Raw genomic sequence first — 12,380 nt, forward strand, 5'->3', positions numbered from 1 at the left:
TCAAACAGATAGTTCTTCTCCTGCAGTTTAAAGGTGGAGGAGTAGAGATGGGTGTCAGAATAATTTCAGATGTGAAGTAGGGGCAGAAAAAAGAAGCTGCGAGGGGTTGAAAGTACATGTACTTAAGTGTACTTTTGCTTTACTGGAAAGGTTTTCCATTCTACGCTACTCAGAGCTCTGCGCCACCAAACTTAAGACACAAATCATGTCCTTTTTAGTCCACCATAGTTAAATCACAGTAGTATTTTGGACTTTGATTATTGATATTATTTATACAAAACATGATCAACACATCCACAAATACCACCTGCAATATAGAGAAGGTGCTTAAATATGAATGCATAAAAACCATAGTCCAATAATAAACATTTTTATTCTGGAATAGTTTGTTCTTCAGTAATGTTTTGCATGGGATTTAAGATTTGGTACTAACTATCTTTAAACATGTCCCATGACTTCTGTCCTTGCTCCCCTCATCACAAACTAAAGCCACCAGGCTGCCCCCCCCCACTCTACACACAAAGAGCTGGCTGTGTTTGAATGCTTCATGCACAGGCTTGCACAGTTTAAATTTCACGTGTGTCTTATTTCAAAGCTGAATTAGAAATGCATGGTTTGCATAGTATCTTAAGTTGAATGCATAATTAAAGTGGCGCACAGTTTGTACCACTGTAGCAAAGTCCTTGTACAGGTCACACTGAGCTCTTGCTCCATTCTATCCATCTTAATGGATAGAGTCTTGACAGCTGAATGGACATCTTGATTGTCTGCTGTCCACAGGGGGGTAAGCCCATTAGGAGGGGGAAATGTGGCAGGGCTGCTGGGTCAAACAGGATAGATAATGAGGAGAATAAAGTACAAAAGATTGAATAAGAAGAGAAAGAAAAAACTGAAATGAAATTAAATGAGGTGAATTATGTTATAATTAGAAGAGGCTTTGGTGTCATTGAGTTAGAACTGCAATGGACCCAGAATCAGTCCTCACACGTTTCAGGTCACCTCTTCAAGTTTGATAAAAATGTAACAACATAGGCATAAGAGCAATGGATTAGGCACTTTAAATCAATGAGGGTTTTCATTCAAACCTTTATTTACACTTAGGTTTCTCTCATTTCCAATGCCGATGAGATTACAAGCACAGTAAAACAAGCAAAAACAACAACAGCAAACACTTAAAAATCCATTACAAAAAGCATTGCGATCAATTTAAACTGTTGAAATTTGAAACAAAGTGGCTAGAAATCAAACTCCTTAAACTAGTAACTTACTTCATTAGTAAGCTTAACAGAACTTGCAGACAGCTCATGTGCACCAGTGATCTGTGCGTTCAAACCAGTACATCCAGAAAAGAGACATAGATAAAGACAACGAATGGATGAAGTAAAATTATCCACGATGATTTGGTTGTGAATCCCCATGCCAACCACCATACAAGTCTTGAAAAGTCTTGAAAATGGATTACAGTGTTTTGATCTGATTTGAAGTAATTCTTAAAGAAATGAAGTATACAGCTTTGGAATCAGTTCATGTACCTTTTTTTATTGTTTAAATTAATGTGCAACATCTCCTTATATGAACCCACAAGAGCCAGCCTTCAAACTAGATTTGGTCATCCATTTCCTGCCAGTGAACATTAGCACTGTGAATGTTGGTCCTGTGGTTTCCTTTGGATCTCCACATTCACATATATACCGATCCAAACATCCTGTTGTTGAATCAAAAACACTATTCCTACGCAAGTGCTTAAATGGAGTGGTTTTTCTTTTTTAAAATATTGTGATTTTAGCCAGTTAAGCTCATATTTAATATGCACAGACAGGCATGTGGTGCTAAAGAGCATGCTTTTCTGCTTCATCAGTGCAATCCTTAGCCTGCAGCTTCTGCCTGCTTGTCTGCCTGCCTAATGCCCGGTGTGGAACAGCCTGCTGTGCAATGAAAGCCTCTCTCTGCACACTGATTTCTGTGTTGTCAGATATAATTCAACATCCTTTTTATTAATATACCATAGGCTTTTAAACTCACTCGATTGATTGATTGTGTATGTGTGTGTGTGTGTGTGAGTCTGTGTCTAAATTAGTATGTGTGCTGTGCTTCTGCTCTCTCTTCCAGGTTGCGCCTTTGTCAAGTTCTCCACACACACTGAGGCTCAGTCAGCAATCAGCGCCCTCCACGGCAGCCAGACCATGCCAGTGAGTACAGCCTTCTCTCCCACAAATAAAAATAAATAAAAAACATGAACAAACTACCCACCTAGCCTTGTATTCACAACACGTACACATAGACCAACAATCACAAGGGTTATGTTCATTCCGCCTCTTGATCGAGAGCTTCAAACTTTCAACTTACCACCAACTTCAAGGTTTTAAATAACGTATACAGAAAGTACAACCATCCTGATAAATACCCCATCTTTAAAACAAGATGCAACTAGAAATAGCCTCTGTTTCTTAAATGAATGTGGTGCTATCATAAAAGATCCACACTTCCAGATGAAACAGTTTAGGATGATAATTGAATTTTTGGTGAGTCATCAATCAGTAGTTCTGCTTGCATAATCAGTAAATATAACTCACAGTGTGAGATTACATTTTCTTGTTATATAAGCACACCATGTCCTCTGCATTTTCTCTGTATTGGATTTACTATGAGCTCAGAAGCTGTACTGCTCATTTGTATGTGTCTCGTGTTTAAGCTTGGTCCCTGTGTACCTGGCGGTGTCAAAATAAAAGCCACTTACTCTGCACTCCAAACCTGAATGGAGTTATTCTCTGTGACATCCTGCAAGTGGACAGAGAGTCACGTCCCATATTATCCAGTGGTTTGATGTATGCTCTGCTTTTATCCCCATTTCTGTCCTGAAAACGATCACGTCTGAGAAGCAGGACCCTGAACTCTCTTCCAACCTATATCTCACAGATGTTGTTTCACTGTATGATTTCATTATTAATGGTTGCCAATGTCCGGCTTGTGATCGAGAGAGAGAGAGAGAGAGAGAGAGAGGAAAGCAGAGAGAAGAAGTAGAAGCCAGCTGTGCCTTTTTGGCGCAACCTCTGAGTCAATCTAAGTGCAAATGACTGCAGGTCATGAGGAAAGACTCTGGATGTCCACTCTCTATAGATACCCTCCTTTCTCTGTTGCTCCATCCCCCTATCTCTGCTAGCTCTCTGCCCTCACTCGTCTCTCTTTGGCAGCCTCTCGGGATATTAGGCAATAGACTTGTTTACTCCACCTTTCACCACATTGGCTGCTGAATTATTCATCTAACTATAAGCAGGGGGCAGGAAAGAGGGGAGGAAGAGTGGGAGAGAGACAGAGAAAAAGAAGGGCGGGGGCAAAGGGAGAATGAGCGAATGGACAGGATTTATACCTCCTGCGCTGGTAAATTGATTATAGAAATCTGATCAGCATCTCATATCCTGTAGCTGCTGGAGGAGAGGGCACATTGTGCCTGCCTTGCTGAGATTAGCGGACCACCAGTGGACCATTAAGCATCAGCAGGACGACGCTATTCAAAGCAGAGTGTCTATCAAAGTAGCAAAGATCCTGAAAGAAGGCTTGGACCGTACATCCTGTTTCTTTTTAAATTCATGTTGATTGACGTTGAGTCACACAGCTGAAAAAAGAAGTCAAGTTCAATAAGATGGAAGTAATGAATAAATAATCTCTCTTTTAACACATTGAGATGCCTTATAAATGAATACAACAAATAAAGAAGTAAGACAAAGAAGGAAATACTTTTGACAGCTTTAATACAGGATTCAAACTGAACTTGTAAAGGGTATCAGATGCCTTACAACCCTTACAAGGGGTCACAATGATTCCTACTTCTGCAGGGCTAATAGAAATGACTAATTGCTCTAATGAACGATAGACAAACTGAGCCAGAATATGTATATGCGCGTACTTATTTGCCGTCACACCAAAGCTGCAGCTGTTGAGCAGGCTCAGAGAGATGACCATGAATAAAGCTCAGCCAATAGCATCGCCCGCTGAGGTATTGAAGTGTGCTGAATATAAACACTGCAACTAACTACAGCAGTTTGATAGATCTACTGCCAATCCCCCAAAGCATGAAGACTGGCTTCTTAGAGTTTATCAGTTTGCACACACACGCACACATGAATGCATGTGTGTGCATACATAACCGTCTACAAACAGAAGCACTTTGTGGCTAGAACATTTACATGAGCACACACACGCGCACACATACATACACACTGTCTATAATGCTTCTCTCTCTGTTTCACTGTCACATGCTCGTACAGCCACAGGCAAGGGTCAAAGGCTTTCTGACTGATCCCATTTTCCAGCTCGGAGCACTGGAGCTGAATACATTTGTGTTATTCATGAAGAGGGGGAGTGGGCATTTTTGTTGGTATTGTATGTCTGAGTAGGGTAGAAGAGAGGAAATCTGCATGGTGTGTGCACATGCATGTGGAGAATATATGAGAAATGATGGTCAGTGCATGCAAGACGCTATGTTATGTATGCATAGGTGTAAATATTAACCTCCATGTTTTTTATGTCTGCATTTGTAATGGACACCATATGAAGAAGTATTTGCACATAGCTAACAATGACAAAAATGTCACTATATGAACAATGATTGAACAACCTGTCATATTTCAAGCTTTCTACACCCCCCCCCCCCCCTATACACACTGCCGACCGACCCTCAGCCTCCTTCAGCTATCACACACACTCAAACACACTGCCACAGTTCAGGATATGAGTGGCTCAATTAAACATTTAAACGCTAGAGCTGTAGAGCAAATTGCTGTGATTCAGCAGCGCCGTGTAGGAACAAAGTCCCGGGACGGAGTTACACTGAGACAAGAAGGCGTGTGGGTCAGGTCCGTGGAGCCGTGCTGATTTGTTCACTCCATTTCCACATCAGCCCAGCCTGGGTTTGAGGCTGTTTTCAGCTGACACAGGGACTGAGATAGCAACACTGCAAGCAAGATTATGGATGGATAAGACATAACAAAAGAAAAGGAAATGAGGTAAAGTTACATAAAAGACAGGACTGGATGATTGAGAGTAAAGAGAAGAGAAGAGTGGGTTTAAAAAAAAAAAAAAAAGGCATCTCAATGTGATTCCAGAGCTGCTGGATCTTCTTTATTACTTCAGACAGAGAACACAAACATAAAGAGCCATGAGTGCCAGGATTTGACACTCAACAAGACACGTTGTTTTAATGTATGGATCAATTTGTCACTGCCTTAAGTCAAATTACAATGAAAGGTGGTAAGTCAAAAAAGCTGCAGATACCACAGCATGTTTAAGTCGGGAAGGAGTCATAATCTCATTGTGTATTTTATGAAATGCAGCTTTTAATGTTTAAGCCATTTAACAAGGCCAATGGATTTTTGTTTTGCCTATCAGAATTTATATTTTCATTTTGTAATTATATCACTCCTTGAGTCCTGGTTCCTTAGAAGCACAGTGAACATGCAATACTATTACGAAAATATCAGATCGGCTAGACGTCTTAGTATCTACTGTAAGTGTTTACTGCATGCAGACTTCGTATAAGTTTCCGTTTGGCACAATAAATTGCTTATATTTTTGTTTTTCAAAATAAAACTTGCCATATAATGAGAAGGACAAAGTAAACACTCATTCTCTTGCTCCTGTGCACATGATGTTGTCATGTTGTATCTATAATACACGTCTATTCTAGATAAGAATATGATGCCATATGGTTTAGAGAACCAGCAGTTGTAGCAACAATACATTCAAATTGAATGATTTTTTAATTCTATTTAACAGGTAGTGATGACAAACGATAGATTTGAGGAGGGAACAGCTAGTTTGTTAGGCAGACAGATGCACTTATTAAATTTTGAAGAAATCTTTCTTATGTTGTGTTTCAGTGCTAGAATCAGAATAGACTGAATCATAGTTTAACTAATTCAAGCTGACAGTAAGGCCTTTACGAGGTGGCACTTGAAACCCATTAGGCTGTACATCAATACAATTAATCAGTATTCCTTCTAGCTTTACGGTGCCTTAAAGCAGGCATATACTTAAAGTTAAAGAAGTGTGGAATGTATAGCTGGACTTGTAGCTTGGACAGACACCAACCCTCCTTGGCAGTGAGAAGGAACTTTAAAGAGGCAGACTTTCCTTTTGGTCCTGAGTCTCTGTGGGGCCTCTTTTTATCCCCCCTGTTTAACTCCCCTTTCTTCAGTGGCTCTCTAGGCAGCTGGGAGCCGCATGGTGGGAGGATTCTTCCCTCACTTGGCAGCTTAAAATTTAATGAGACTTTTACTTCAGACTTCATCCTCCTTCCTTTGGCAATGGAAATTCTGCCCACTGATATCCTGACAGGCCTGACTTGGAAAACCTGTACATAAACAATTGTGGCATAGGATGCTTAGCCGACAAGTTAAACAAGTCAGGTGTCCTAAGGAGAAGCAACGGGGGGAGCAAAGTCAGTGAGTAGACCCTCTTTCAATAAGCTTTGTAGGTAAATGGTAATGGTAAATGGCCTTGAGCTTGTATAGCGCTAGCGTGAAAACAAGTCATAATATGAAAAGGATGAAAAAGCCTGGCACAAGGCTCTTATATAACCAGACAGGTCAACTGACATTGTAATTCTGCATGCAAGGCTAAATCAGCGTCAGCAGCCAATTATCTTTGTGAGGAGAAACATCCTGCAATTCAGAAACAGACAAAGTCAAAAACAATTACAACCTCTAGAGGGGGCTGCAAAGTGGAACGGCTTGATTTATGACATGGAAGACAGATGTGTTTGTAACACAACAAATGAGAGGCAGGAATACGTTTTGAAGAATGATGGATGACAAGTGGAGTATTATTCAGGAGGACAGGTAGCACTGTGCAACAACTCAACTTACACAAAAAGCAAACACATTAAATACTCGTATTTTTATGGTTTTGGTAAAAACTGCGCCATGTTATGGACAGAAAGCTTAAGTTACCTCTCCGTAAAACTTGATTTATTGTGTTAGTCCAGCTGAAAAATATACACACTTAGATGATGCCGTTGGGGGTCGATTTGCTCTTGCATGTATAGGCCAAGCTTTCACGTGGAAGTCGGACGGCATAAATGTGAAGCATTGCAGAAGTTGCATTGTTGCCTGTCTTCGAACATCACCATAAGCATGTATGTAAGTTGTTTTCAGTATGTTTTCACTGCATAGGTCAACCGGAAGAAGACTCCATAGTATAGCTGAAGGGGGCATATTGCCACCTACCCACCTACCTTAGCGGAGTTGGACATACTTCCATCAATAAATCAATTATTCCCTTTTGCATGTATACATTGACAAGGACAGTATTCCAATTAAAAGACCTAATTACCTTAGCGTACTGACTGTTGCAACTGTAACTTCCATTAGGTTGTTAGCCTATAGTTATCAGCTTTGGATACCATCAGCTGACTGTCTGGTCTGGGAGCTTAGGACACCAGAGAAGTGTTTGTGTTAACACTTCAAATTAGCACAGGAGCTTTAGCCTGTGGAGAGGTCAAGGTTATCAGGACCTGAGTATTGGGGGGGGGGGGGGGGGGCACTGGGAATGCTGGCACAGGGTGAAACATTTTTGTTACAGTTTACAGGACAGTTACATCAGCATTAACCACATGCTGACAAAGTGATTTCTTGATGACCATTTGATGACTTGGTGACGACAAAGACGTGGCTCAAAGGGAATTAAATCAAATGTATTTGCATAGCACAATATACAAAGAGACCCAACATCAACCCACCATGAGGAAGCACTTTGCAGTGTGGTGTGGAATAACTTCCTTTTAACATGTAGAAATCTCAAGCAGAACCAGACACCTCCAGAGGCCCCAGAGATGTTTCTACGGCAACAACTCATAGTTGACAAGAGCCAAACTCAGCTTGAAAACAGGTGTAGCTAATGCATTTCCTGTTAACAAACTGACATCAAGATTGTTGCATTTTTTCTCTGATTGTCCATCATACAATAGACCTTATACTCAAGCAGGCATACGTCTTAGTTATAGTTGGTTGAAAGGTTGACTCCTGAGTTCCAAGTTAATATGCTCAGATTATTATATTCAACCTTCCCCACAAATGAGAGAAGCAGAGCAAGAACACACAGCTCCCATTACCAAAGTGGGTATGCCTTTAATAGCTTTTTAAACAGTGAGAGGAAGTTCAAATATTCAATATGTACCTGCACAGCTTCTCTGTATTCTGGTCTTGTGCCGCCCTGTTCTGAACCTTGCAAAGTTGAATCTCATAATGAAGTTAATGATGCAGATAGTAAAATCTGGACAGACACAACAAACCTTGAACCTTGATCGATGGGACGCAGAGGGTATATCGCTTGTTTCTATCAGGTTAACACAATAACCGTGAAGAGCATTTGTCAAGTGTAGCAGGATGTACAGTAAGAAGCTAAACACTTATCCACTGACCGCAGAACATTTGTAAGCCAGTTGGACAGTCTGACAATTAGCCTGTCAGCCAGTTAGCCGAGCACCTAGCCAACTAGTCTGCCCGTCAGTCTATCACTCAGCTAACTAGACAATAAGCCATTAGCATATACTGACCACACACCTACAATCCTTCAAACCTGTAATTCAATCAGCCAGTGAGCCAGGAGGAGAGGGCTCAGGGGAACATTGAGAAAAGATGGGAGAAAGGGAAAGGAAGAGGATAAAATCTATATGCTACAGTCCAAAGGTCCAGTGCCTGTCTTTGAACATCTCTTGATATCTGTAGATGTCTTTATTAGCAGAATTCCTGAGGCTAAAGTTAGGGAAAATGCAAGCTAAGAAAAGTACAATAATAATATTCATAGCCTTAGAGTTTTTGATCTACACATCTGATCTGTTTCTAACGACACTTTTACAAATTATTCCTGACACTTCTGTTCCAATAAAGCCTTAGAATTAAAGTCAATTGGACTGTCATTTCTAACTTCTTATTTTTCAGTTTAACTTCAACCAAACCAAGAAAAACCCCTTTGGCCCTATTAAAGCCCCCCCCCCCCCCCCCCCCCCCCCCCCCAGCCTTTAAACCCGGCACTTGACCAGCCACCACTGTTATTGACAAAATTGCATCAATTTCAGGGGGTCTCTTATCATGACTGACACACAACCTTTCTACACTGTCAGATCAGAGTAATATTTCGGCCTTTTATAGGGATCGATTGGCCGGTTTGGGGGCACAGAGGGGAGGAGAGGCGGAGCGCGCAAAAGGTCAACTGTAGCGCTAAATCATTTGAAGATTCTTAATGAAGGGTGTGTGGCGGACACACCTTCTGTTTCATTAGTGGGCTGCAGAAATAGGTAATTGTGTTGATAAGGGGGTGGATGGCTGAGCTGCAGAGAGGAAGAGGGAGGCTGAAACAGAAGGACAAGATGTGAGAAATTGCCCTTAAAAAGGCAGCATTTTCTTTGAAGAACACTTTCACCAAGGTCAATAGGAAGCGCTGGCAATTGTAGCTCTTGTTTCAAATCATTGCACATTGCAGATCTCTTAGCCTTTACTGTGAGAAGGAGCACCAAGGTTCCATATATGTAGTGTATACCGCAGGGGGAAAGCTGGGGAAAAGTATAAAATATTTATGTCATGCAAAGCGAGGCTGCTTTGCCCCGAGTGACTTTGTACATATGTTTAAAACTGATTGAAGGAGAGGATGGTTTCTGTCTGCACATCTGCCTCCAGAGCTCTTCACTCAATAAGAAGATTATTTTTATTCTTCACATAAATGTCTGTTACATTCATGTTTATGTATGCCAACCCTTAAATAAGGAGACACAATTCTCTGCGATAAATGAGTGCAGCTGCTACTAAAAAAAAATCCCCAAAAACTCTGACATGCAATTAGAGGAGCTCTCACATATTGATGTCAACAGCGGTTGTTGTTGTTGTTGTTGTTGTTTATGAAAAGGTAATACTAAGAAGTCATAACGAATACATAGTCTCTGATATTAGACTTTTGTTTTCTGAGTGAGTGTGTACTAAAGGGTCTTGCATTTAAAAACAGGCTACGTGTCCGTAATCTGCTCTCTTTGATTTTTTTTCTTCTCTCTTGCCCCTCAGGGTGCTTCCTCCAGCTTGGTGGTCAAGTTCGCCGACACAGACAAGGAGCGCACCATCAGACGTATGCAGCAGATGGTTGGGCAGTTTGGCATCTTCAACCCAGCCATCGCCCTCCCTTTCAGCACCTACAGCTCGTACGCACATGCGGTGAGTTGGAAAAGTCAAATGTAGGCACACATAGGAAAAACAAAATGTGAACGAAGCCGCTAGTTCAATGGATGATACCTGCGAACCATCCTTGTTATATAATGTGATTGAAGCTAGTGAAACACGTGGACTAAAGGACATTTCAGGGTTTTTCAACTTATTGTTGATGCGGAACTTGTGATGGCTTACATAGAAAGGAGAATTGAAAAAAAATAAAAGTAGTAGCTCGTCAAACGTTCATCAATTCCATCAGCACAACTTCCTCTCCCTCCCCTCCACATAACGATTGCTGCTACACCACTACATTCAGGCTTTGAGTACCCACAGCACGTAGGCACACTCACATTAAGTTGGCTTGTACCCTCCAACCCCTTCATCAGCTCTCCTCTGCCCTACTGCCCCCACCTACCGTACACCCCCCTCCCCCCTCCCCCCCAGGGGCATGGCACCATAGGCTCACAGCAGTCCCCAGGCCTTTGATGAGTTCAGACACCCTATACAGCCCCTCTCTACATGTGCCCCCTCTACCCTCTATCACTCTGCGGCTCTCCTCTTCCCTCCTCCTCCCTGTGTCCTCCCCCTCTGGGCCCGAAAGATGCTTCAGGGGCCATAGTTGACTCAGAATTTTTCATTGGCAACTTATCTGCACACTAACTTTCTTCCTCCCTGCTGAGGCAGAGCACACCCTCACATGCACACGCACCTATACAGCCTGCATGAAGCAGCAGGAATGAATTGAAGGTGAGCCTTCTATCGGGTGCAGAAGGAAAAAAAAGGTCTCCGTCACAACACTCAGCATAAATACACATAAGCATTTGCAAGGTGTTTATTTACAGAGGAGGAAAAACACAGATGCATTTTTTCCTTGACTTATTTTGATGTCAAAGTAATGTGTTCTTGCTGTTTCTTAACACCGAGATTAATTGATGGCGTTAGCTAGGTCTTGGGGGCTTATCCATTTCCCTCATTTTCACATCCCAGCCGTGGAACCCTGTGTGAAATGTGCAAATTGACCATCCCACAGTAATTGTAAGGCCATCTCTTGTGCTCTCTCCAGTAAAACTCCCTCCTTCATTACCATTCATGAAATGCAGCCCTTTCCCAGGAAATGTGGAGAAATGCAAATGATTAAGAGGTGGTGGAGGCAGTGGAGACAGTGGTAGTCAACGGGGAGAGCATTGTGCCCTACTCAGGTTGGCCATGACTCTTATTTACTGTGGCAGAGACCTGTGTCGACTCATACAGACTCACACAGACTCACACAGACTCACACAAAAGTGTACACACTCGCGCACTGCGCCGCAAAAGTTCTTCCTTTGTCTCTCGCCTCTCTCCCTCGTACACAGATATAATGTGACAAAGAGCAGGATGATGTTGGGTAATCGAGTTCCGAGTGAAAGCAACAAGGGCATAGGGGATACTTCAGCATTAGAGAGAATCAATTACCACTAAATCTAAAGGAGAAATTGCACGTATGTGGGCTCCTCGACACAAAGATTATCCAGCATGAATGATGTTAGTGAAGGTGAAATTCTCCTTGTATTAGCATTATGAATCACGCAGACAGTGGATTCTAGGTACCTGCATATAATGAATTTTAGCAAAATAAAGAAAGTCGATGGACAAACTCTGAGGCAAGGGAACCTAGGAGATAAACTCACCCCAACTTTTGATAAAGCAATCACTGCTCAGGAGGCAGTAATGGATCATCAGCGAGCCTCTTGTTTTCATATCTTGCTAAAGACTCTTTTAATGGTTCTAAATGGTGGTTTGGCCTGTTGGGTTATAATAACGTGGAATAAAAGGGACATATTAGTTATCTTTAGTGTGGGTGTCCAGCTTGTACAGCTGCCATGATTACATTACAGACACTGGTGCTGGGTGCATGCAGATGCTGTGCAGCCCTGATTCCCCTGCAGCATTCAGAAATGTGCTGAAGTGATACGATGAATGTTTCTTTACCGCAAGATAAACTACACATATTCCCCTAAGACGAAAAACCTGCAGTGACAGAAAAAGGACTTTATCTCCAAAGACACACTACGTGTTCGCCCACTCTCCACATACACTGGCCAAGAGAAGAGGAGGTGGCACAGTATAGAATACAGACGTGGGGAGAGATGGTATATATAGCTATAACCAGGCAGTACAGTAAATGGTGAATTCAAAGAGCTACCTCTCCAC

The 12,380-nt window shown here is 41.9% G+C and overlaps 1 protein-coding gene across 7 annotated transcripts in view; it reads left to right on the forward strand.

Moving 5' to 3' along the window:
• The window catches only part of celf5a (cugbp, Elav-like family member 5a), a 179,925-nt gene that overhangs the window by 146,430 nt on the left and 21,115 nt on the right, over positions 1-12,380 (forward strand). For all 7 annotated transcript variants that reach the window (XM_061033446.1, XM_061033443.1, XM_061033447.1 and 4 more), the window contains exons 5-6: positions 2,110-2,189; positions 10,050-10,196. In XM_061033446.1, the coding sequence (XP_060889429.1) occupies positions 2,110-2,189; positions 10,050-10,196 (227 nt within the window). The remainder of the gene's footprint in view (positions 1-2,109; positions 2,190-10,049; positions 10,197-12,380) is intronic.

The sequence above is a fragment of the Labrus mixtus genome, chromosome 3 (genome assembly GCF_963584025.1).
Source record: "Labrus mixtus chromosome 3, fLabMix1.1, whole genome shotgun sequence".
Classification (NCBI taxonomy): domain Eukaryota; kingdom Metazoa; phylum Chordata; class Actinopteri; order Labriformes; family Labridae; genus Labrus; species Labrus mixtus.